We start from the raw sequence: 24,303 nt of genomic DNA on the forward strand, positions 1-24,303 counted from the left end.
TAGGTCAAATATTTTGCTTCTATGTTAGAACCATCTGTCTAACCAAAAAAGTCCAAAATATTTATTTCCTCAGCTACTATATAGTACTCCAGCAGTGTAAACATATAGTGCCCCTAAGCTAGCTTGGGGGAATCGGAAACTATTGTATCTTTTCTAAAATGTCACTCTCCCGACTCCAACTTTCTATGTTCAAACTCCTAGGGTACAATACTAGGTAGATACATGCATAAATTACAAATTTCACATTGTTATTAAAAATACATACCTACTTACATATTTATTTATAAAGAAAAAATCAAATAGTGTTTGTATACCTACTAACCTTATTCAATAAATAAATGCTTGAAAGGGTAGTTGATAACCAAACTCCTATATAAGTAGTAGTACAATATATCATTTGGCATACATCCATTTTCATTCAAAATGTCTATTTCCCAACCAATCCTAGAATTCCCTACCATCATGTGGTTAATATTTTTGGTATTAATTTTCATATGGGGTCTAAGGATTAATATCATAAAGAAGCCTTCACAAAAAGTTTTCTTGATAGATTTTGCATGTTACAAGCCCCTTGCCTCACAAATGTGCACCAAAGAAAAATCACTAGAAATAGCCAAGTCAATGGGGAATTACTCTGAAGAAATGTTGGATAAAATGAGAATGGCTATGGACAAAGTTGGACTTGGTGACTCCACTTATTTGCCAAAGACTTTGGTTACAAACTCCCCAAATTTATGTTTGGAGACTTCACTAAAAGAAGCCCAAGATGTTATGTTTGGAGCATTGGATATAGTGTTTGAAAAGACAAAAATTGATCCAAAAGATGTTGGTATACTGATTGTGAATTGTTCTGTTTTTGATCCAGTTCCATCCCTGTCTTGTATGATAGTGAATCATTATAAAATGAATGAGAATGTTTTAAGCTATAATCTTGGTGGAATGGGTTGCACTGCTGGATTATTGGCCGTCCGTCTTGCAAATCAATTGCTTCAGGTCAGATTTGAGTCAAAGTTATGTTTAGTTGTTTATTATAGAAAAATGAAATATAAATTTGTTTTACATATATAGTCAATAATACATAAATTCTCATTTGTGCAACAGGTGCATGAAAGCACATATGCTCTAATTTTAAGTACAGAGAACACTTCACACAGTTGCTACTTCGGCAACGATCAATCCAAGATAATACCAAATTGCACTTTTCGCGTAGGGGGAGCCGCGATTCTACTCTCTAATCATCCATCACATAGAAATTCATGCAAGTACGAGCTCCTACATGATGTTCATTGTCATGGAGCAAGTTCAGATCGTTCATATAAATCAGTTTTCCTAGAAGAAGACGACCATGGTCTAATTGGAGTATCCATAACTAAAGATCTCTTAGTTGCAGCAACTCATGCCATAGAAACCAATCTTACTTCACTGGCTCCATTTATCCTTCCCTTATCTGAAAAACTTCTTTTTTTGAAAAATTTCATCATGAGACGAAAAAAGTACGTACCAAATTTTACAAAAATTGATCATTTTCTTCCACACGTGGGAGGGTTACCAGTACTGAATCAGTTGCAGAAAAAATTGGGATTTAGTGATTTAGCTATGGAAGCTTCGAAAATTTCATTGAGAAGATTTGGGAATACTTCTAGTAGCTCAATTTGGTACATATTGGCTTATGCAGAGGCTAAGGGAAGAATAAAGAAAGGTGATAAAATTTGGCAAATGGCTTTTGGGTCGGGTTTTAAATGTAGCAGTGTGATTTGGCGTACAATAAGGAACGTCGATACCAATGACATGAAAAATCCATGGAAAGAAGAGAGTGATGTTCTAATTGATCTCGATTTGGACATCAATGCACCAGCCCATGACTATTTCCAACCACATAAATCAACGTAACTTGATTTTATTGTATGTAAGGTTTTATCATTGTCCTTCCATTAAAAATATTGAGTCATCATGCATTAATAAGATATTTAACTCACAATTTTTCTTGATAATTACAACTAAATTGTTTTGATTTTATTTCATATCAAGAGGAACCAACTACTATGATGTGCACACAACAACTACATTAATACTAGTCCAATAATTAAGACATGAAGGTGTACGATGCTAAAAACACATGCTGGCCTCCAATTTTCTATCTTCACTTTGATATTTTTAATGCACTTAACTCTGATCTTATATAACCGGCCATAATATTTATCTCCTACCTAAGCTAGCGTTTGACCATAATATTTGGGAATATATTTCACTTTTTTTAATAAATATGATTTATATCCATAAGTTTTAAAAATTATCAAAACTAACCACATGTTTGTATTACATAGCAAAATAGAAACGTCAACATAACAAGATTAATGACTTCCGCAACAAGTCAATTGGATCTTCGTTGCAAATAACAAGTAGTGTCCATGCACTGGAGTAATGTGGTAGCTCGGAATGAGTGCAATAAGCATCATTCCATACATCGTGAAGTAGACGAAGCATATGCATTTATTATCCCGAGCCGATTATTCGTCATTTTCATCAACAATTATATCATCACTTTTATATTCACTGAATATTTCATCATTGCTTTGATGTTCACATAAAAAATTATGTAATTTAGCGCAAAAAACTATTACAGAGGGTGTTTTTGTAAAAGATTAAAGTTTGGTGTAGAATTTGAATTTTTTAAAGCTCGCAAACAATGAAATTTGGCCCAAATACTAGCTTTTTCTAGTATTTGGGTTATTTGCCAAGAATATATGCCAAATAATGACAAATTGTATGGACAAACACTATTTGTCAAAATTTCCCCCAAATTTTATTTGAAAAATCTATGGCCAAACGGGCCCTAAGTGTTTTGACTTTACATAATTTGTAAGCAAAAATAAATTATATAATGTACTAAGTTCTCATTACAATCTTGTTGTCTTTTTCACTACAAATTAATAGGAAATTTGTGTTATAAAATATAATTTTCTTATTTTCATTCTGATTGAACTAGTTCACTACGAAACATACTCACTATGGACAACATATCTCATTGAAATACTATAAAACTTTCTAATTTTTTTGTGTAAAATATAGAGTATTGTTTTTCTTTCTTTCTCATTATTTTAATCAAAATATATGCAGGAATAACAACTGAACATTTTTAGGTGGAAAATTTTAATGAAAAAATAGTAATTTTTTAGAAGTGATATTTGTCATTTTTGTTAAAATATACTCTTTTTGTTCATCTACTTGTCCATATTAAAAACATATTTTCTTTTTTCATGTTTTACCCTCAATATTAATTAGTATGGAGTATTTATTTTCAAGACCTAAAACTACATTAATTATATGTATATTGTATTAAAATTATTATTTAGTTTAAAGTGGACAAGTAAAAATGATCAAAGGAGAGCATATTAGATTATTTACAGTGTCTGTTTGGTTTTTGTTCAATATCCCATTTTGGGATATCTATTTAATAAATGTTTTTTTCTTATAATTTAAGGACACTTTAAATCATAATTTTTCTTCGAAACAAACAAAAAATCTAATGAGAAAATATTAAACCACATTCTTATAATATAAATTATGACGAGCGTTAGTTGACAATCTAATAGAGTAGTAAGATTGAAAACAGTTGGAGCAAAACAACATTAGACCAAAATGAATAATAATTCAAAAGTATAATTTATCTCGAGTTTACATTTGCATAATTTTTTTTAAAAACAATTTCTAAATGAAAATGACATGTACGTGGTTGGATTTGGGCCATAGGTTTACTAACCATTTGTCAGGTTAAGGTGGCCCAATCATTGAGGGTAAACTGGTAACTTAACGAAAATTCGAAATTGAAAAGAAAGTAAAAAATTTCAGAATTCCCACCAAAAAGAGTTGGGCAATAAATCAAACAGTTTTACAGATCTACAAACAAAGGTACTTTCGTCTTCCCGAATCTCTCATCTTATCAGTTTTATTGCATTTCTGGGAAATTTAGCAGAAAATCAGGTGACGCTAAAGACCGATCTATGAATTTAAGTCTTTCCGTGTAGTCAGTCATAACAAGTTTTCTTTCGATTTTGAAAATTAACGTGTTTTCAACAGTTTACACGGTCTATAGTTTGAGATTTTTGTAACCATGATGTTTAGAAGTTGAATATAGGTGAGTTTCTTTTTTCCCTTGTGAGATTGAAGACTAAATTGAGGAACTGATACCTGGCTTTTACTGTGTTGGTGTAGTTTTGAAATAAGGAAAATGGCAGGAAAAGGAGGGAAAGGGCTTGTGGCGGGGAAGACAACAGCTGCAGCGGCTGCCAACAAGGAGAAAGACAAGAAAAAGCCAATCTCTCGTTCATCTCGTGCGGGTCTGCAGGTAATACATAGTTTTGGTCTGCGGATCTTGTTTGATTTTTATTGAATCTGAAATGACAGTTGAAAGTGTTTGACTATTTGATCTACCCAAAATATGATGACACCATAGCATAGTCAATGTAGTCCCATAGTGAGGTTAAGATAGGATGTAAGCATATCTTATTTTTACCTTTGTGGCTACTGGGTAGGGAGGCTTTATGTAATAGACAATTGGCAAATAAAACTTGAGATAGTAGCACAAATTGGAGATTAAGAAACTATGCCGTTACTAACTACTACTACTACCAATAGAAAGAGAGGAGATGAGGCTAGCCCCCTGTCTCTCCCACATATAGTGGGACTACTAACCGTTTACTCTTGTTCTTGATTTATGCACCTTTCTATCCTGTCTAATCACTTATACTTAGTTCTTCAGCCTCTCCCAACTTTTGCTATACCCATTATTGCCTTGTTTTGTATAATTTCATCATCGTCTTCTTTTCTACATTAAAAAATTGACCAACTCTTTGTCCTATAAAACAATGTTGATCTAACCTCCAGTCTATAGAATTTACTCTTAAGTCATGGTGTGACATCATCATTAATCTCTTCGTCTTCTTGTTTTATGGACCTAAGATATTTGAAGCTTGTTCTTATTGGAATGATTTGTGCATCAATCTTCACTTCCACATCTGTCTCGTGTGTTGTCATTGAATTTGCACTCCAAGTAATCTAAGGTCTGTTATTGAATTTGCACTCCAAGTCTTACTTAACCTAAACTTTTAGACTCTAAGGTCTGTCTCCAAAAGTTCTAGTCTATTGTTAACTCCATTACACGTTTTATCAAACAATACCATGTTATCAACAAATTACACACACCACAACACCAATGCTATTAAAAGGAACAAAAAACACAAAAAAACTCTAAGGTTCATTGGCGCTTTAAGTCTGAGGTGCAAATAAACATGAGCTTTAATGAAAAAGGCATAACCTCCATAAGCTTATTGAGAACAAAATATTTGTTCCTTTAACAGCCTTGTTTGATCTTTGCAAATATAATCTTCTTCAATGTTTTAATCAAAAAGCTTATGGATGTAATTAACATAATAGTAGGTCTTAAATTCAGTCAGGGAATATCCGAAGATCAGCATCTTATGATCATAAACATGGCCTCAACAATGTATAATTGCAACAAAGTGAATTACCATAAAAAGGTGTCTCATTCCAAGCCATATACTATGGCATAGGATGCGATTGGCACTGGCTTTGCAGACACTTTGAAAATGCACACATAAAAAACAAACTAGGATGCATCTTACTCTTTTGGGACCTTGAATTTTTTGGATTCATCACATATTTTTAGGGGTGGCATCATTTTTTGATCTATTAGCTGTAAAAAGTGCATAACATTTAAACTGTCTCTAGAATGATTTATGGTTTTTTCTTTACTCCAGAACCCTCCTACTATTTTGATATAATTGTTTTGACATATTTGGGGGATTTTAGTTTCCAGTGGGAAGAATTCACCGTCAGCTCAAGACCAGAACCTCTGCCCATGGCAGGGTTGGAGCAACAGCAGCTGTTTACTCTGCTGCAATTCTGGAGTACCTGACTGCAGAGGTTCTTGAATTAGCTGGTAATGCAAGCAAGGATCTTAAAGTGAAGAGAATCACTCCCAGGCACTTGCAACTGGCCATTCGTGGAGATGAGGAACTTGACACCCTTATCAAAGGTACCATTGCTGGTGGTGGTGTCATCCCTCACATTCACAAGTCCCTCATAAACAAAACCACCAAAGAGTGAAATTCTCCTGTGTTATCTTAGATGTATCTTGACTAATAACATCGCCTGTGCTTATGTTTTTTTCCTCTTTATCTGGGTTGACTAATGACAGCACTGTTGGTTGTGTTTGATTAGAATAACTTATCTGATGTAATGAACTTATGAACATATTAGTTTGATGTTTTCATTTTGTTGGTCTTAGTTGGTATGTGGCTTGTTGATGCCTGTATGACACTGTTTATCATGACACTATCAGTTTTCAATGCAGTGGCTGCCAAAGTTTGTGTGTATTAAGCTGATACATCTGTTTACAAACTTTATATTTGAGAATGTGTCTAGGCATTTAGAATTTTTACTCTACTTAGGGAAGAAGTACTGGAAGAGCATCTGTATTGTTACCAAGGAATTAAGAATGTGATGTGGGGTGATCTTTATCTGTATTGGTTTTTGAGAGCTTTAGTTTCTAATCTTTGTAGTTGTGCAAAGAAAGAATCAGCATAATCGAGAACTTACGTTTCTTTTCTATAATCATAACTTTGGTATAAAAATCCTACTTACAAGTTTCAAGTAGCTTCATCAATATCAAGTTCTGATGATGTGTGGACCAATTGATAAACATGTCTGAATTCTTCTTTGATATTTTGGATTAGATAATGAAAAGGACAAGATCAAACAAAATGGAAGGAAGGTTTCTTGAAAACAAAGAATATATGATGAATAATTCGTGATGGCATCAACAGGTGAGGCTGCCACATGATCTGATCTTTCCTCATATCATATTTGAACTAAAAAGGGAAGTTTAGATCATGCTGGCAGCTTCAACTGCTAGTGCTGCACGGTGTAAGTAGTGGTAGAGCTAGAAATTCTGACAAGAGAATTTATCTATAAGTTTAATTGCCCTGCCCGAGTTGTATAAATAGGCCAGGGTTCAGAATTGACGTGGATGGGAAGAACCAAGGAGATGTATTTATACAAGTCTAAGTACTTTAGGATATTGGAAGTGGTCCACGCTGCAATTAGTGATGGAATCATAATTTTTCATAAAAGAAGTAAACATATGAATAAACTAAAAGGATTCAACATATACTATATAAATAAATAATAATTTTAATCTTATATATACAATGCCATATATTGGGTTGTGACAATAATATTTATGTTTGATACGACAAGTGACTCTTAGAAAGTCCCTTTTTCATTTCCTTATAAGGAGATGGAAGGTGAGAAATCAGTGTTTCCATTTTTGCACATATTTATTCTTTGTCAGTTACTTATATAAATAGATATTTATTAAGATACATCCATGGTTTCTCTTATACAACTGCTTCAATACACAAACATATGTAAATTATTGGAGTCTGATCTGTAAAGGAAAAAAGAAAGAGAAGAAATTAAGGGGAATAACGTGAAAAGTTATTAATTAGTGATTTTGATGTTAATTAGTTTTGATTCCTTTGTTTGATTTTGAGAAGATGGTAACCAATAGATTAATGAAGAATCACCCAATTTTGATTGAAGTTTCCCATACTACTAAAAAATAATAATTTATATGTGTGCTCTTCATCTAGAAGAAATAAGAAATATTTCAATGCAATTCGATTTCATACTTATGTAGTAGTATAGGAACTATTTCAATTTCGGTGAAGTTACAAATTAGAAGAGCTCGAATTTTTTTGATTGAATCATGATACAAATTATAAAGAAGAAAAAAGATAGACTAATTATTCTATGATGAATTTTGTGTACATAACGGGTATACACTACAATAATAGTCTAACAACTAAGCATCAATCTAGTGAAAGAAAAAATGGAGTCTAAGTTAATTTATGCACCCATAGTGTATATTTACTGTTGACCTATCGAAAAAAAGAAATTAAATATCTTTCCTCTATACACAGGCCTTGGAACAGCGCCTTATGATGTGAAATGCAACTATGCAAGTGTCTTGTCTTTGTCAACGTAAGATGCTACTTTCTATAATTGTATCAACAACAATATATTCATTATTATAATTTCACAAGTTAAGTCTGGGGAGAATAGAACGTAGGCAGACCTTTGTGAAGTACAAAAATCATTTTTGATAGACCGTCAGCTCAAAAGCAAAGTATGAGAGGAGGAATTTGCTTGCCCCGTGGTTCCCCTATATAAGGCGCGACAATACTCCATTAGCTACTAATCTTGGACCTCTACATTTTTTTCTCCAAGGAGTTGGAGTGTCCGAAAAGTATAGTGATTAGTTAATTGTTGAGTAGTACGTACTCAAATGAGCTTTTGCAGAAAATTGGAGTCCAAGCAATTTCATTTGCATGCGTACTCAAATCACTATTTCATTGTTCTTTCTACTCTTGGGATAGGCAATTATTTCTCAAGCTAGTTGAATTGAAATAATGATTGTGTTCTTTATTTTTATGTTTGAATTGCGAGATTATCTAATTTTAATACTCTTAATTTTAACTTTTGAATGAATATAGTAATTCGAATCAACAATTTTACATAAGATATAGATTCGTGACCAAATGTTTGAACTTTTTTTCTGCAAAGTCAAGAGGAATAAATAAGTTATAAAAAGGTGGTTCAAGATTGAAGAGAAAAAAAAAAACAGAAAGAAGTCATGACGACTACACATGGAAAAGTGAATAAATATAATTGGAGTCAAAGATTACTTAGTCTTTTAGACAGTGATTTTGCTGTTTCTCAGTCTTACTAACTTTTAGTTTCATAGTTTATAATTGAAGAATATAGTATATATATATAATATAATGTGTCGAGGTATATATGCTACTTTTGAACCGTTGAATCTCAAAAGAGGAAGGAGTGGATGTGAGAGCATGAACTAATTATAGACGGTGTGAGTCAGGAATTTTCACCGAAGGGTTCAAAATACAAAAAAGTCGTTGTAGACAGGATTAGAGTCAGGATTTTTTACCGAGGGGTTCAAAATATGAAAAAGTCATAGTATATACACAAGTAAATAATTTTAATCATGTAAAAATACAGTAGATTAATTTTTCATTTGGGAATATATGTCCAATCACTATGAAGTTACTCTGTTCTCATTTGATAGTTATCAGTCCTTAAGCACAAGTTCAACAATCAGCTCCATTGTCGTCCAGCGGTTAGGATATCTGGCTTTCACCCAGGAGACCCGGGTTCGATTCCCGGCAATGGAACTTTTTGATACTTGAAGGCTTAAAAATGAAGAACATTTTATATCTGTTGTTTGTGTTCCAGTGAAGGGGATTCTTGTCTCAATGGAATCAAAATAACAGACAAGTTATCACCACTACCTTTACTAAATGCATTGTGGACAATGCAGTCTGCTAAAGAGTATGGACAGGAGGACGAGTCGATAGATGTCTTGTTCTCCTTATCATGTCCTTCGTGTAAAATATCACAGACATCCTGGGGACTCATTCTTTCAAATATGCCATCGGATCCTATCACCACATACCAGTCTTCAGTTGACAAACGTCTCCAACCCGTGACCTCTGGTTCAGCAATAACTCCATATCTAGAAATACCAAAAGAAAATAGATTAAGAACAAATGCCCTCTGCTTGCTACCTTGTGTTTATAGAATTCAAAGACTGTTGAGCATGTCAAAGAGTTGAAGATGCACCTTTTCAAACGAATATCACCAATAGACCGTGAGACAGCCAATATACCATTGACACGAGGCACGCCAACAACGAGGACAACCCCACCAGCTGCTTTAATTCTAGCCTTTTCATCATCCCTATCAGGATGGTGATCCTTCGTTAGTTCCTCAGCTTGAAGTCTTGTGATCAAATCACCTGAGATATTCAAGCAGAACAGAGAGAGTAAAAGAACCGTAAGAAAAATGGACACGTGGTGACAAATAACAGGCATTATAGCTGTGAGCAACAATGTGATAATCAACAGAGTTTTAACGAACAATAGTCAGAAGCCTTTAAACCTTCATTTTCCTGATCAAAATGAGTTTTCCTTGAGCATATGAGTGCTTTTGAATCACCCAGGTTACCAACTAATATCTGCCCATTCATCCAAAGAACAACTATTGCAGTTGATCCAGAAATGTAGTCATTCTTCAAAGCTTCCTGCATATAGAAATTGATTTGAAAATCGGAAGGGAAGGTTAGGAAAGCAACAAACACAAGGAGAACTGTATGTGCCTGTGTAAACTCTGAATCTATGTCTTGGATTGTTCTCAAGAGGGCTTTCTCTAGAATTCCAAGTGTCGACTCATCATCAACTACATATAATGCCCCATTAGAACTGTGTAAACGTCAAGATATCAATACTTGCGCTGTCAAGAGTAGATTAATAGGTATAAATGGCTTTCTCTAATAGTTTGAAATGCATACAAAGTGTATAAATTCTTTTCATTAATGTATGGTTATTAACTAGTACGTAAATGCAATGAATGATTTGAGGCTGAGAAATGAAGAAGATGCAAAATACAACCATAAAACACATGTATGATGTGACTGTATAAGGTTAAAAATAATTCCTATATATCTAAGTGGTAGACTCATAAGGAAAAGTGGAAAACCATCGGAGGTGCTTAAAGGATTCCCAAAGTTGCAATGGAATGAGGATCTCCATTTAGGAAGTTAAAACAAGTTAGAGGTGTTTCATATCATTTATATGACAACGGTCAGATCGGGGGTTTGACAAGATACTGATGAAGAAAATAACTAGAGATACTAACCAATCGAAAAATATTCTAAATTTCCATAGGACAAGTTACAGACCTTTGAATTTTAAGCTATCTTGACCTGCTTCTTCATGCTCTTAACAGTGTGAAAAGAGATTCTTGTATGTGTTGAAAACAACGTGCAATAGAAAGTAATCAAAGAATTTCTGAGAAGCCATCTCACTTGCTTCCTTGCCTCCATGTCCATCAAACACTGCCGCTATACCCACACTAGCTTCCTCCACACCATCTTCACCTAGTGATCATGCAGAAAAAGATGAGCATCACAAACCAAGAACTTCACAACAACAACAAACCCAGTGTAATCCTACAAGTGGTGTCTGGAGAGGGTAGTGTTTACGCAGACCTTACTCCTACCTCGGGGGAACTTCACTAAACTATATAATTTGTTTTGATGTCTTCAGTATCGTTTACAACTACACGACTGACCATCATATTGTCTACAACATTTGGACTTCGTCTGAAGACTTTTCTACTCTTAACAGAGTTTGAGAAAGATACATTGCTAAAAAGTCCAAGTTAAGTATAAGAAATACGAAAGACAATAGCAGCATCTCTTTCATAACAATTAGATATGTGAATAAGGCAAGAGGTTAGAGTTTGAAACTACCTAAAACAGGAACAGTAACACGAGGATAGCATGTCATACGATCTTCTTGGTATTTCCTACGCCCTTGATGCGTAGCTATAAGGCAATTATCTGTTCCATTTTTAATAGCAGTAAAAAAATCCCACAGCTGACATTCAGGCGAGTTGAAAACTGCTGAAGCACCACCCTCATCATAGGCCATCATACAAGATACTGAGACCTCATATGCACAACTCGAGCAAAGAAATGTTACTAAGAGAAGTGCTACCTTTTCTCCTTCCATTGAAAACTCTGCCATAAAAACCAAGCCTTAATGACACAATATTTTGATCCAACTGTTCATTTTTGAGTCCATTACCAATGGTGGAGCCAGGAATTCAAAAAAATAATAATCTTGCGGCTAACGAGATTCAACAACTTATACATAGTCAGTATATATAATCTAAATTCAACTTGCTATATGCAAAGCAAAACGAAAAGAAAAAGGGAAACACAGAACAAAACATAACAGTTCTTCCTTGGAAATAGTTTCTGAAGGAAAAAAGAATTTCATGGTTAATATTTTCCTTCACACCAAAAATACCAAGTATTATTTTCGTTTTCTCCAGAATTATTGTCGATTAATTACTCACATACTCATAACAAAGAGAGACAGAAAACCTTGGTGAAAATACACAGATGAACAAACAAGATTTAACTCAATTTGGTAACAAGCAGTTTAATTAGCATTAAATTTGATGAAATATAACGAAATTATTAAATCCGTGCATAGATTACCATAAATGAAGGTACCAATCTTGCATCGTTTGTGCGATTATGGGATTGAGAAAATTCAATTTCCTGACTGAGTTGCAAAAACTCAGCTGGAGAGGGCCGGGTAGTAAACTACTTGGCCCAATATACCCTTTTATGGATCTTTTGAAATTCTACACAAATCTCATAGTGTTAAAAGTTAATTACAATCTATTTCAAGTCTTTTCCAAATTACAAAAGTTCCATAAAATACATCCCAAAATGCTCTGATACATCGCGTTTCGGATTCCGATACATCTCTCAACTTCTCGCTACATTGCATCTCAGTTTCGGATACATCACTCAAAATCCCGATACATCACGTAGGTCCCGATACATCACGTAAAATAATGTATCCGACTAATACATCACGTAAAGTGATGTATCCAAGAATAGGAGATAGTGAGAATTTTTGTAATATTTTCAATGGTAGGGAATTTTAGAGACTACAGTAAAATAATTTGGGTATTTAGGTAAGTTTTCAAAATAAAAATACTCCGACTGATTTTTATATAAATATTTACATTAATTAGCTATGGTTAAATTATACTTCAGTATTTACTTGGCACACACCTTAAGAAACAATAAATAATAGGGATAGTGTTACAATACTACCCTTTGAATATATTTTATTCCATTTAAGCAAAATTTATCTAAATACACAACTTATTTTTTTCAAAATAAAAATACTCCGACTGATTTTTATATAAATATTTACATTAATTAGCTATGGTTAAATTATACTTCAGTATTTACTTGGCACACACCTTAAGAAACAATAAATAATAGGGATAGTGTTACAATATTACCCTTTGAATATATTTTATCCCATTTAAGCAAAATTTATCTAAATACACAACTTATTTTACCATATTCTCTAAAATTCCCTACCATTCGAAAAAATTACAAAAATCTCTACTCTCTTCTATTCTCGGATACATCACTTTACATGATGTATCGGGACGTATGCAGTGTATCGTGACGTTGGGTGATGTATTCGATATTGAGATGTTATGTATCGGGACGTTGAACGATGTATTCAAAATCAGGACACGATGTATCGGAAATATTTTGGGATGTATCCGAATTCCATCAAATTTAAAAGATTTTTGTATAGAGTAGAGATAAGATATAATTAGCTCTTAACACTATGAAGTTTGTGTAAAATTCCCTAAATTTAATGCTTGGAGAAATATATTAGATATTGAATTGTATTTAGTATCAAGAGTAAAATAGACACAAAGTAAATTATCTTTTGATTTTTCAAACAGGACAAATATTGTTGGATAAATATTTTAGTATATTGACAAGTAAAGATTGATGGAGTCATGGAGAGAGTACTAAAATACTGCTCAAGGTAGGAATTGTGCGTGCGCACTATCCACCATTCTCAAATTTCACTTACACGGTATAGTTGTTGTAGTATTTATAACATATTTTTAGCTTTATAGTAAATTCAGTTCACAAGATATGGGTATGATTACATTTACATCACTCTTTCCATTCTCCACTTGTGAGATTATACTAGGTATACTGCTGCCGTCACCACCCTAACATGTTTTTAACTTGCTAGGACATATCATATGGATTAGTAGTATAAGTTTCGTAGATTAAATTTAGTATAAGATTACTCAATGGTTCTGTGAAGAATCGAGTTATAAAACACCATAGTCGAATTTTTTTAAGAGGAAAGCAGTGTATAAACCTTCGTATAGTACCCATTGATGATTCATACCACCAGGAACGGGAAAAAGAAATTCAAAGAAAAAAGTGAAATTAGATAATCATACATGTGCTATGATGATCTTGAACTTTAAACTTTACACGAGAAAGGTAGGTATTATACAAAGGGAAAGAAACATAAGTAGACGCGAAGACAATTCTTTCCCAATACTTACTTCGCATGTGCAGAGAAGAAATTAAGCCTACAATCACGTTAATTCGATCAAATAACGGAGCAGGAAAGCCTTATTTTAAACGTCAAGGATCATTAGAGAGCATGACCCGTTCACATTCTATGTCATGCAGTTCCGCTGGTTTGTCAAAGATCATTGAGAATGGATCCATCAACAAGGAAATGCTACAGCCTAAAATCAATATTGAAGAGGACGACTAGCTGTTATAAGAAAAGCAAAAAACGTTTCATGACCTGACAACTCTTTCTCACTAAATTCTCTCTTCATTTACATTACAGACAAACCTAGATAGAGAAGGCAGTTTCACAGATATTGTCCCAAGTGCTACCATCATCACACTTCATTCAACTATCCATACACTAGAACATGATGTGGCCTCTGAACATTTCAAGACAAAAACAGAAATCTGGTGTGCATCCCCAACCATTCAGTTTCCGACATTCACTCTCTAACATCTGACAAAAAACAATAACACATATCAAACACTTGACCCATTGAATGTTTCATACATCTCCAGAGACCAGTTTTCAGAACTAGTACACATTGCCTTAGCCTGGGGGAGATTGACATTGGTTTAGTTATAAGAAAGAGAAAAAAGAATGAGAAACTTCAATCAGAGGCTCAATAGATTTATATAGAGGAGACATCAAGCAAAAATGACTAGTATACTTAATGTACAATACTTGGTGATGCAATGGCAACTAGCGAAAAACAAATGAGATATGTTATAGGATAAACAAACAAGGGGAAATAAACGCAATGGATTCACTCCTGTATTCACCATGTAATCACTTATAATAAATCACTCAATTTATGAACCATGGCACCTTATGAATGTGTCCCGGGGGAGGATAATTGGTTCCAGTGATGCAGGAATCTGATGCTATCTTAAAATACAATTGCAGCAAGAATCATTTAGGAGCTTAGAAAGAACAGACTCAAAGGTTAAAACACAAAGTTTGTGATTAATCTGGTTACTTATTGAAAACAATGAGTATTTAATTTTTGAGAAGCAATATTCTCTTATTTCCTAGATGTTGAAAAGTTTTTAGTCAATAACAGTTCCCTACATCATGCACAGACTCATTAAAGAAGCAAAAGGAAAAAAAAGTTATGTAGAACGTTTGAAAGTATTATGACAACTAAAATAGGGAGGTTGTAAACAACATCACCTCTGTCATTGAGATCACTAGAAAAAGTGGGATTCATCTGAATATTGTCTTGTATAGGACCACTTCCTGTAGGTGTAATGTGGGGTGTGAAGCAAAGATCAGCCCCACTTGCATAGTCACTTGGCGTACGAGTCCCAATTCGATCACTTAAATAGATATCCAAGCTAGCTGATGAAGTTGTTTCTACCTTTCTCTTCCACTTGAACCTTCACCTAACAGAGATGTGAGAGATAGAAAGAGACAGAAAGCAGTGCGGAGATCTTCTTATATTGTTCACTTTTTCGCATCGAACAGCTCAGTTATTGTAATACCTTTCTTTTCGCTTCTCAAGATATCTTTGTACTGATGCTTTCCTGCTTGCGGGGCTCTCCACTGCTTCTGTGGACATAAAATAGACGCAAATTTAGTAATGTCCAAGGAGTAATTTGTGGGGAAAAGAGAAGAACAAAGACATAACTAAGAACATACCAGGATTATCATTGTATAAGCGGTTGCTTTCTTCTATAGGAACTCGAGAAACCTCACTCATTTTCACTGTAAGGGATTCAAACTAAAATGTTAAGGAATAGGGGATACAATAAACATCTTCCTGGACGCTCCCAGGACAAAGACTCGCCACCTCACAGACTCATAATTTAGACATTACGGATCATAAAGTAGTTGTATCTTTTCACATTAACTTCTTATGGTTGATTTATTTTTGCAGTAACCTAATAGCTTGGTTCAAAAAAAATCCAGAGAAACAAAGACTGCTTAATTCACATTCTCAACTTGCCATTGTAATCAAGTAAAGTACAAGAAGATAGAAGTAATGCAACTAATGACCTGTTTGAATAGTCGGTACAATATTAGTATCTAGGCGTAGTTTACTATTTGCAGCTTGTAAGCAGCATGCTGAATGTCGAGCTGCTACAGTGGCATTCGATGGAGTTTCTGAAGGCACACAAAGAGGGCTTGAAGCAAGACACATGATTTTTTGTGCCTGAAAAGATGCAAGTTGGCCATATCAGGAAAAAAGTGGAAGTATACTGATCTGGTGAAGTTCCCAATTTTCAGCAAGCTTAAATACCTTGTCGGCAGGCACATCATCATAGACATTCACCTTGCCTCTATAGAAGATTGTCATTTGTCCTACTGGTTTATCTGCTGAACCTATTGTTCTGGAATCACCAATGGAAAAGCTATCAGTTTTTGAAGCTAGATAGGATGCAGTTTCCTTTGGGGGAAATGCTAGTCAAATGGAGGCCTGCGCCCCTATAATTGTGATGCCATTTTTTCAATAGAGTATCTTCTAATGAACTATGAGTTACAAAGGCATGTGGATAAATAAAAGGTTAAGATGAATATATTTGGATCGGAAGATTTGTCAATAATAGAGAAAGGATCTTACCTAAGTTCTAAAATGATAAATTTGCAATCACAAAAAATAATATACAGAATGAAACTATTACTATAACAAGAGATCACCAGAGGATCGTATTAACAAAACTACAAGTTGGAGAGGAACTCTGACTTTGATAGGCACAAGCTAGCCGCTATTTAATAGAAACATGAAAGTCGAGTATTCAAGAGGAACAATTTCGAAAGTCAGGTGCCTTTTCTTTAATAGCAAAAAGTAAGTAGTCATCAGTCATCCATTGAACACAGTGCTGAGCTTATTGTCAATCAAGCAATCAAATATATCAATCCTAAACTTGTTAAGGTTGACTATTAGAATTTTCCAGGTCCATTCCAAACTTCATTCCCTTATTAACTTTCGAGTTATATACACATTTAGAAGGTTTATTCATTGCAAAAAGCATTCAAGATGACTATAACTCACCTAGAAGGAGCTGAATTATCCACAACAGCGACCGGAAGGGCAGTAATATGACTGGAAAGATCAGGTCTGTCCTGCTGATTTCTTCTATCAGGCACTGGTTCAGAAGGTTCGCCATAGGTATTTTTCCCGCTCTGGACCTACATTAGTTTTTAGAATTATTTAATTTTATCATATAAACATGCACTGTTACTTCACAGGCAACCATCATATAGTAATACTACTACTAATTATCAGTGCAGTATAACAAAAGGAGCTCAAAATAATGCTTGGAGATATAAAGAGGAAATGCACTAGATAATTGAAACGCACTCGCCGTACATGAGTATCTGCACGAGGAATGTGAAGTTTCTTCCGAGTTCCGGCGTCAGTATCCGGCTCGAGGAGAGCCTTCAACGATATAACTTGCTGAATCGCCTGTGATTTATTCCATGACGGCTTTCTCATTCCTGTACGGAACACAGTAACGACAAAATTTCCACATATCACTATGCTTAAACATATTTTTAAGAAAATTTTATTCGATTTCGCAACCTAAATTGTTTGTATGTAGAGAATACAGAGGCAGAGGTGAGAGGAGTACCTTTTTGTTTGAGGTAACGACGGCAGTCTTCGCGTGTGAGCTGAGAAATGTCATCGTCAGTGAGTTGATTGAGAGGTTTATCGAGAGGTGACTTGGAAACTGTTTCTTCCGGCGGCATGCTGTCAAGTTCAGGCAAAGCTCCTCAGATAATCGGAAAGAAAAAAGTTATGCGAAAAGTTTTGACGGGGGGCAATTTCAATTTGTGACCCGTAAAGTAGTAGGGGTCAGAAAGCCTTCAGTCCCATGAAGCCACACACCCAACAGTCATTATCATCAACTTTAATTCCTCCCGCAGTCCCGCTCCATTTTTTTTTTTTTTTTTAACCAGCTTTCACCCCCTTTTGCTTCTTTGATGACTTGAACTCGCAATTTTTAGATTAGAAGTTAAGGGTGCTTGCAATTTTTTTTTTACTAACATCAGTTTTTTTTTTTTTGAGAAAAACGATAAATATATGTTTAAACCATCATGGTATGCAAATATCTTTTGTCATAATTTTGAGATATTGTTGCCCTATGTTAAAAAACTAAAGCATATAAATTCAAATTTCCCTTTACTATTTATATTGTCAATAAAAAAAATTTCCCAACACAATGCTTTTTTTGAGCGTAAAGGTTCTATTTAATCGAATATAAAAATAAAATCTATATATATATTTAATTAGTATTTTTAAATTTCACTCGCGTGATTATACTAATTTGTTGTTGATGTTGTGATGCATTCAGAGGCTAAGGGCCCTGTTGACAGCTGCTCTGTTAAGCAATACTAATACTGTTCACTTCTGTAGCTCTGAATTAATTCTGAAGTGTAAATAGTATCATCAATAAATCCTCATGAATATTGTCAGTCAATTCTCCATATAAAAACAAATTTGATAAAAATCAATTTTCTAAAAATTTCAAATAGCACTTTAGTAGTCCTTTGTCACAATTCACGTGTCACATCTTTCTATAGTAAAAATAATAATTTTAAAAAAGAAAAAGGACATGATATACCCTTCAATTCTGATTAAGCATGAAAGAGTAGTTAATAGTCTATCACAATTTTCGTTGGTGGTAGTATTGATGTCAATTTGTACCAAACCTTTTTTTTTTTCGAATATGTGATGACAACTTGGGTAGTTAATATGGATTGCTATAAATATAATTATGGTCACAATTTACATTAATTTTCCGATATTTATCTTAATTTATCACCGACCAAATTGAATGGTGCGGATCAATCAATTTTCTTATACTTTACATTGGAGGCCTTGAAGCTTTTGGTTTGCTGCGGAGAGAGTTAGTATATTACGGTTACGAATTTGATCAAATTCAATAATTTAAACTCAAATTTAAATATTTATAGAAAAATTACATGTATAAATAATATTTTAGAATTTAAAATTTAATAATTCCGACTCCGCTTATTTTTGCATGTCATGAAGATGAATATTTGTCAATCAAAATTCAAATTAATGGACCACCATGAGCAAATGAGTAGATGGGCACGAATATTGTTTTATAATTCTCCACGTCTGGGATTTGGTGCATTAAATAAAAATTTAATGACAACTTAACAATCACTTTCAGAAAATCACCTTTCTAAAAAGGTTGTTAAATCTGTTACTTATTTAATAATTGCATTTACATATATGTAATGTTATTTCCATTTTTGTCTACCTTTTATCAGTTAAGGACCACTTATCATGTAAAGTAAATTTGTAATTGGATCGAACTATTTTTTGTTAGGCTAAGTAGTTTCACTTGATGTATGAGCTGTGATCCTATTTGATACTACATGTATAAATATGATGGAAGTATACTTCTTTTTTAAAATAATCATTTTGGTCTTTAACTCATATAAGTAAGTAAAAACAAACTTTGTTTTATGGTCTAACATGTATATATTGAGGGCCCTCCGTATTTTCCTCTATGCACAACTTACTTCCATATGCTTTCATAATAAAATTATAATTTTCTTCAAATCTTACTAGTTAGACTTTTGAATTGAATTGAACAATATTATAAAAATATATATCTTACGTTTGTAGCTTGACAACTCATGAACGTCGGACACATGTTGAGAACTTCGGTTTATTTTAACAAACAAGCAATATAAGTAGCGATTATCTTTATATATAGTTTTAGGCCAGACTTATAACTTTTAAAAATATATGTGAAGAATCATCTAAATTTGAATCGCGCTCTATTCAGAGGTAGCGCTCCCAACATGGTTTTTTTTTTTCGTTTGCTCCTTAGTTGCCTCTTTGTTTACATTTTCTTCAAATGGGCTCCCACCTAGCCCACAAATCATAAACCTTATATAAAATCAAAATTAGAAGGCTCATACAGTACGCTAATGTTCTTTGTTAGGTCATTTTTTAGATTTTGTCTATTTTTTTAAAAGTTGTACAATTATAATTCATGAAAAACTATCTTTTAGGATAACATTAGATTCGAATTCAATGATTGTTTTCCTTTATATAATGTTCAACCTTACAAACAGAATATCACATTGTCGCCTAATATTTGTATGACTTGCAAATTTTGGACTATGATCTCATATTTTTTTCATAAGATTTTTAATTATCTTTAGATTGTGCTCTAAAAAATTCATAAATTACGATAAAAAAAAGTAAAAAATGTCACTCAGCATAATTTTCACTAGTGTCATTATTTGGGTTTTTTGGCATGGACCTATTGCTGAAGAATTGCGGGCCAGGCCCGAGCTGATTTTGGCCACTACACTTGAACACAGATTAAAGAGTCCTTTAAATTAAAAGACAGATGCAAAAGCAAACTACAAATTCTCAACTTCATTTATATAGAAAATATAAATGAGGTAGAAATATAGTCATCATGGTGAAGAGAAGGTACCAGATTTATTAGGACATATGTGATGCTTTTTCTGTTCTAATTAATGTGATATACAGTGGTGGAGGTAGGAATTTATAAAGGGTGTTTAGAAATAGCAAAACAAAAACTCTTTTAAAAAATTAGAACTAGTGAGATTCAAACACACGAGCACTTCTTCATTCCAAGGAGGTGAAACCACTGGACTATTACAATTTGTTATGTTAAAGGTGTCCAAAACATGTTATTTAATCATTTTACTGGTATATATGATATTTTTTCCCGACGAACCATGTGGCTACGCCACTTGTGATATATAATTTAATTTGTCATAGAGTTTAAGAAATATATGATGACTTTGTAATATTTCAAAATTAATCTTAAAATAAATAAATTCTTCAATAAAAAACTTACCTCCGTGGATCTAATAAAATAAGATAGGTTTAAAATATTGATATTATCATTAAATATTCACAAAACTTTAAAAATATGTCAATAATTTAGACTTGACTAAAAAATTAAATATAATTAAAATGAAGCAAACGACCAAAAAAAAACTAGAGTCGAGTTATGAGTAGAAGTTACTAGCATGTTAATGGGATTCTTGCTTTATAAATAACTTTTGAAAAGAATATGCCTTGTAGACTAGCTAGCTCCAGAGGTGTTGCATAAAAACTCAAATAATATTAAGTCAGCTTTAAAGTAAATTACGAGGATGATTATTGAGGAGAATTGATTAATTGAAATCATCCCAAACATACTATCAAAGATTTGGTCACTGTCAAATAAAATGTAAATCTAGACCGTACGTTTCCATTATTTCCCCCCGAAACAAACGTCCCATAAACGCACTCTCATTGGTGAATTTGTTATGAGTTTAATTTGAGTATGAATGACTTTTAACTTTAAGATGAGAATTTATCAAAAATTCTTATATTTTATCATAATTTTCTTGATCTTTATCTATAAAATTATGTTAAATGTATTATTATTGAATAACTTGTATATCATAGGATCGGATTGCTTCTATGATACTTGGTAAATGAGTAAAGTAAGTGAATACCATTAGCTTAATAGATAAGCCAAGCAATGCTGTTATACCATCAAATTATATTAGTTGAATCGATTAAGTAGTTGATAGAGGAATTTTACTAGTCTATTTAGTTGAGTATCTAAATTATGATAAATCGTAATTAACGTAGAGAATAATTCCATTATTAATTATATTGTTGTTAAACCTTAGAAGAAAGGAAAGGCAAAAACAGCAAAACTCAGCTGTCTTTCCCTTGAAACAAAATTAAAGGGATGAGTACAAACTTTAACAATTCATCCAGACAAGTCCAGAAGAATATTACTATAGCTAATTCCATAATTAAATATTCCTTTGCCTTCCACGTGTCATCTCATTTCCTCGATTACTCACGAAGTTTCTAATTTTTTTAACATGTATATATAACCGACTCAGTTTTTATATAAATAAATAAATGCCATAGAAATCAAATAACATCTCAAAAATTAATCTTAGTGAAATTATTATTATTAGTGAGATGTGGCAGCAGACGTGGAATACGCCTTACCGGAAAGATGACGTGGAAGCCGGAGAAAGGCCGTTGTATCCGGCGATGTTGGAGAATCCACAACTCCGTTGGGGTTTTATTCGGAAAGTTTATTCAATTTTGTCTTTTCAATTGCTTATCACTATTGGTGTTGCCGCTGTGGTCGTTACGGTTCACCCAATTGCACATTTTTTTGTGTCAACTGGGGCAGGATTAGCTCTCTATATTCTTCTTATCATCTCTCCCTTCATCAGTAAGTCTTTTCTTATCTGAATATATATATATATTAATCTTAATTAGTCGTAAACTGATATATATATGGGATGTGTGCAGCATTGTGGCCCTTGTATTACTATCACCAGAAACATCCGGTCAATTTCTTGCTTCTTGGGTTGTTTACAGTTACTCTGGCCTTTGCTGTGGGATTGACTTGTGCCTTCACCAGTGGTAATTTAATTTTTTTATCAGACATATATATATTATCTGCTACTGCATGCATGCTTATTAATTTTGAGAATTGAGAGATGTCTACTTTGATAATTGTCAGGGAAAGTAATATTGGAGTCCGTCATATTAACCACAGCAGTTGTGCTTAGTTTGACAGTATACACATTTTGGGCAGCAAGGAGAGGCCACGATTTCAATTTCCTTGGACCATTCTTATTTGGAGCCCTTATGGTTCTCATGTTGTTTGCCTTTATTCAGGTTCGTACGTCTACTTGCCAACTTTCTTGTTCAAAATCACTAGTAGATCACATATATAAATATTTAGAAGAGATAAGCAATCCATATGTTTATTTTTATTGCAGCTACTGTTTCCTCTGGGTAGGCTCTCTCTGATGATCTATGGCTGTTTAGCGTCCATTTTGTTCTGCGCATATATAATTTATGATACCGACAATTTAATCAAGCGCTACACTTATGATGAATACATCTGGGCTGCAGTTGCCTTGTATCTGGACGTTATCAATCTCTTCCTATCTATATTGACTATTTTTAGAGCTGCTGAATAGTTTAGTTGAGAAACAACTCTGTAAAAAAAAAATATGTTACTAATTGTATGTATGTGCTCTATACAAGTTGAAAAGAATATTGTTCATCTATGAAGTTAATATTATTTGTGCTTAGCAAAATGAATAATTTTATAGGAAATATTGTTACAAGCATAATTTAAAAGTTATTACAAAAGCATTAATATTTGTAAGGTTGATGATGAATATGTGAGTGAACATTAGACCAATCTGATAGCTCAACTATTGTTTAAAGGTTATATCTGCAAACATTTTGCTCTTTGGGACAAAGTTTAAATAGTAGCCGCAAAAAAGAACTTTGAGTGAATCCACCCGTGCTTTTCGTGGTTGGGCCAAAATCCAAATCGTTATAATGGGCTGCTTTTGTTGCTTTTCGTCGACTTTTTGACATACTTCAACAATTGCGTAGAGGAACTTTCGCATATAGTCACTCAGCTTAATTACGTTTTATAACTATAGTTGCTAATTAAAATTCGTTACATTTTATAGCTATAGTTGCTAATTAAAATTCGTAACTATATGTTATAGGGAGGAGAGTGACGAGCGAGATTGGGAGAGGGAGAGGAGAGGAGAGGAGAGGCGAGAGAAGAGAGCAAAGAGTGGGAGAGAGTGGGAGAGAGGTGAATTGTATCGTATATCGGTTAGATAATTGTATATTTATACATATGTATTTGAATATCTGGCGCGCGATATTGGGAGAGGGAGGAGAGAAGCGAAGGGAGATTGGGATAGGAAAGAGAGAGGCGAGCGATAATGGGCAATAATTTGTGTAATTCACATCTCGTTTGTATAATTCGCGTGTTTTTATATAATTGAGTAATATAAAGTCTGGAATTATATAAATATGATAAAACTCGAATTAATGAATTTATACAAACATAAACATATGAACTTTAAACAATTATACAAAATATATTGTACAACATATATTATATGAATAATATTATACAAAATTCAAAAACTATACGATTATACAAACTTTAAAAATTTATACACAAAAAGACTGAATGTATATGATGACAAAACTGAAAAATCAAAGGAAATCATCATCATATACAAAAACAAATCATCGTATACAAATACAAATCAAATGAAGAATTATTAGTTGCGAATTATACAAGTGTGGCGAATTAAATAAACTTGGCTAATTATGCAAACTTGAAGTCAGTCCACGTAATTAGTAGTTAATGTTAGTCGCGGGTATATCAAA

At 33.3% G+C, this 24,303-nt stretch overlaps 5 protein-coding genes and 2 non-coding genes across 14 annotated transcripts; 4 read left to right on the top strand and 3 right to left on the bottom strand.

Moving 5' to 3' along the window:
- Window positions 1-423: 423 nt before the first annotated feature.
- Window positions 424-1,968, top strand: LOC107061579 (3-ketoacyl-CoA synthase 20-like). Its single transcript, XM_015311065.1, has 2 exons — window positions 424-993; window positions 1,102-1,968. The coding sequence occupies exons 1-2, from the start codon at window positions 424-426 to the stop codon at window positions 1,888-1,890; spliced, it is 1,359 nt and encodes a 452-aa protein (XP_015166551.1). The 3' UTR covers window positions 1,891-1,968.
- Window positions 1,969-3,832: 1,864 nt separating this feature from the next.
- Window positions 3,833-6,395, top strand: LOC102591023 (probable histone H2A variant 1). 3 transcript variants are annotated; one of them, XM_006352696.2, is made up of 3 exons: window positions 3,833-3,909; window positions 4,213-4,345; window positions 5,830-6,395. In XM_006352696.2, exons 2-3 carry the CDS (start codon window positions 4,229-4,231, stop codon window positions 6,124-6,126), a joined length of 414 nt encoding a protein of 137 aa, XP_006352758.1. In that variant the 5' UTR covers window positions 3,833-3,909; window positions 4,213-4,228; the 3' UTR covers window positions 6,127-6,395. The 3 variants fall into 3 exon arrangements, with proteins under 3 accessions (XP_006352758.1, XP_006352756.1, XP_015166552.1); XM_006352694.2 differs by having other exon boundaries at window positions 3,877-3,981; XM_015311066.1 differs by lacking the exon at window positions 3,833-3,909 and adding an exon at window positions 4,010-4,135.
- Window positions 6,396-6,844: 449 nt separating this feature from the next.
- MIR167A (microRNA MIR167a) lies at window positions 6,845-6,926 on the bottom strand. The gene has a single exon (NR_127266.1). It is a non-coding gene; the product is annotated as a microRNA MIR167a (primary transcript).
- Window positions 6,927-9,105: 2,179 nt separating this feature from the next.
- LOC102591812 (putative protein phosphatase 2C 50) lies at window positions 9,106-12,264 on the bottom strand. 3 transcript variants are annotated; one of them, XM_015311067.1, is made up of 7 exons: window positions 12,170-12,264; window positions 11,414-11,683; window positions 10,841-11,038; window positions 10,259-10,338; window positions 10,042-10,183; window positions 9,724-9,898; window positions 9,106-9,616 (listed from the first exon to the last, which is right to left on the bottom strand). In XM_015311067.1, exons 5-7 carry the CDS (start codon window positions 10,127-10,129, stop codon window positions 9,313-9,315), a joined length of 567 nt encoding a protein of 188 aa, XP_015166553.1. In that variant the 5' UTR covers window positions 10,130-10,183; window positions 10,259-10,338; window positions 10,841-11,038; window positions 11,414-11,683; window positions 12,170-12,264; the 3' UTR covers window positions 9,106-9,312. The 3 variants fall into 3 exon arrangements, with proteins under 3 accessions (XP_015166553.1, XP_015166554.1, XP_015166555.1); XM_015311068.1 differs by having other exon boundaries at window positions 10,259-10,361; XM_015311069.1 differs by lacking the exon at window positions 10,259-10,338.
- Window positions 9,204-9,275, top strand: TRNAE-UUC (transfer RNA glutamic acid (anticodon UUC)). Its single transcript has one exon. It is a non-coding gene; the product is annotated as a tRNA-Glu (tRNA).
- Window positions 12,265-13,957: 1,693 nt separating the features above from the next.
- Window positions 13,958-17,941, bottom strand: LOC102592139 (protein TIFY 4B-like). 4 transcript variants are annotated; one of them, XR_001474069.1, is made up of 10 exons: window positions 17,675-17,940; window positions 17,404-17,540; window positions 17,095-17,231; window positions 16,342-16,432; window positions 16,098-16,254; window positions 15,741-15,806; window positions 15,584-15,650; window positions 15,273-15,478; window positions 14,385-14,555; window positions 13,958-14,300 (listed from the first exon to the last, which is right to left on the bottom strand). XR_001474069.1 is itself a non-coding variant. In XM_006352697.2 (9 exons), the coding sequence occupies exons 1-9, from the start codon at window positions 17,790-17,792 to the stop codon at window positions 14,542-14,544; spliced, it is 984 nt and encodes a 327-aa protein (XP_006352759.1). In that variant the 5' UTR covers window positions 17,793-17,940; the 3' UTR covers window positions 14,279-14,541. The 4 variants fall into 4 exon arrangements, 3 of the variants coding, with proteins under 3 accessions (XP_006352759.1, XP_015166556.1, XP_015166557.1); XM_006352697.2 differs by having other exon boundaries at window positions 14,279-14,555; window positions 17,413-17,540; XM_015311070.1 differs by having other exon boundaries at window positions 14,279-14,555.
- Window positions 17,942-21,989: 4,048 nt separating this feature from the next.
- Window positions 21,990-23,189, top strand: LOC102592698 (BI1-like protein). The gene is made up of 4 exons (XM_006352699.2): window positions 21,990-22,315; window positions 22,396-22,509; window positions 22,610-22,767; window positions 22,872-23,189. Exons 1-4 carry the CDS (start codon window positions 22,054-22,056, stop codon window positions 23,073-23,075), a joined length of 738 nt encoding a protein of 245 aa, XP_006352761.1. The 5' UTR covers window positions 21,990-22,053; the 3' UTR covers window positions 23,076-23,189.
- The last annotated feature ends 1,114 nt before the right edge of the window (window positions 23,190-24,303 follow it).

The sequence above is a fragment of the Solanum tuberosum genome, unplaced genomic scaffold (genome assembly GCF_000226075.1).
Source record: "Solanum tuberosum cultivar DM 1-3 516 R44 unplaced genomic scaffold, SolTub_3.0 scf00150, whole genome shotgun sequence".
Classification (NCBI taxonomy): Eukaryota; Viridiplantae; Streptophyta; class Magnoliopsida; order Solanales; family Solanaceae; genus Solanum; species Solanum tuberosum.

Excerpts from the sequence above, each read along its gene's own strand:
- LOC107061579 (XM_015311065.1), top strand. The coding sequence starts at position 424 with ATGTCTATTTCCCAACCAATCCTAGAATTCCCTACCATCATGTGGTTA. Across the intron at positions 994-1,101 it reads TTGCAAATCAATTGCTTCAG|GTGCATGAAAGCACATATGC; the intron begins GTCAGATTTGAG and ends TTTGTGCAACAG.
- LOC102591023 (XM_006352696.2), top strand. The coding sequence starts at position 4,229 with ATGGCAGGAAAAGGAGGGAAAGGGCTTGTGGCGGGGAAGACAACAGCT. Across the intron at positions 4,346-5,829 it reads CATCTCGTGCGGGTCTGCAG|TTTCCAGTGGGAAGAATTCA; the intron begins GTAATACATAGT and ends GGGGGATTTTAG.
- LOC102591812 (XM_015311069.1), bottom strand. The coding sequence starts at position 10,129 with ATGAATGGGCAGATATTAGTTGGTAACCTGGGTGATTCAAAAGCACTC. Across the intron at positions 9,899-10,041 it reads TTTTGATCAGGAAAATGAAG|GTGATTTGATCACAAGACTT; the intron begins GTTTAAAGGCTT and ends TGAATATCTCAG. Across the intron at positions 9,617-9,723 it reads GGTGATATTCGTTTGAAAAG|ATATGGAGTTATTGCTGAAC; the intron begins GTGCATCTTCAA and ends TGGTATTTCTAG.
- LOC102592139 (XM_015311070.1), bottom strand. The coding sequence starts at position 17,792 with ATGCCGCCGGAAGAAACAGTTTCCAAGTCACCTCTCGATAAACCTCTC. Across the intron at positions 16,433-17,094 it reads GATAATTCAGCTCCTTCTAG|AACAATAGGTTCAGCAGATA; the intron begins GTGAGTTATAGT and ends TGGTGATTCCAG. Across the intron at positions 16,255-16,341 it reads ATGATGTGCCTGCCGACAAG|GCACAAAAAATCATGTGTCT; the intron begins GTATTTAAGCTT and ends GCATCTTTTCAG.
- LOC102592698 (XM_006352699.2), top strand. The coding sequence starts at position 22,054 with ATGTGGCAGCAGACGTGGAATACGCCTTACCGGAAAGATGACGTGGAA. Across the intron at positions 22,510-22,609 it reads GACTTGTGCCTTCACCAGTG|GGAAAGTAATATTGGAGTCC; the intron begins GTAATTTAATTT and ends GATAATTGTCAG. Across the intron at positions 22,768-22,871 it reads TGTTGTTTGCCTTTATTCAG|CTACTGTTTCCTCTGGGTAG; the intron begins GTTCGTACGTCT and ends TTTTTATTGCAG.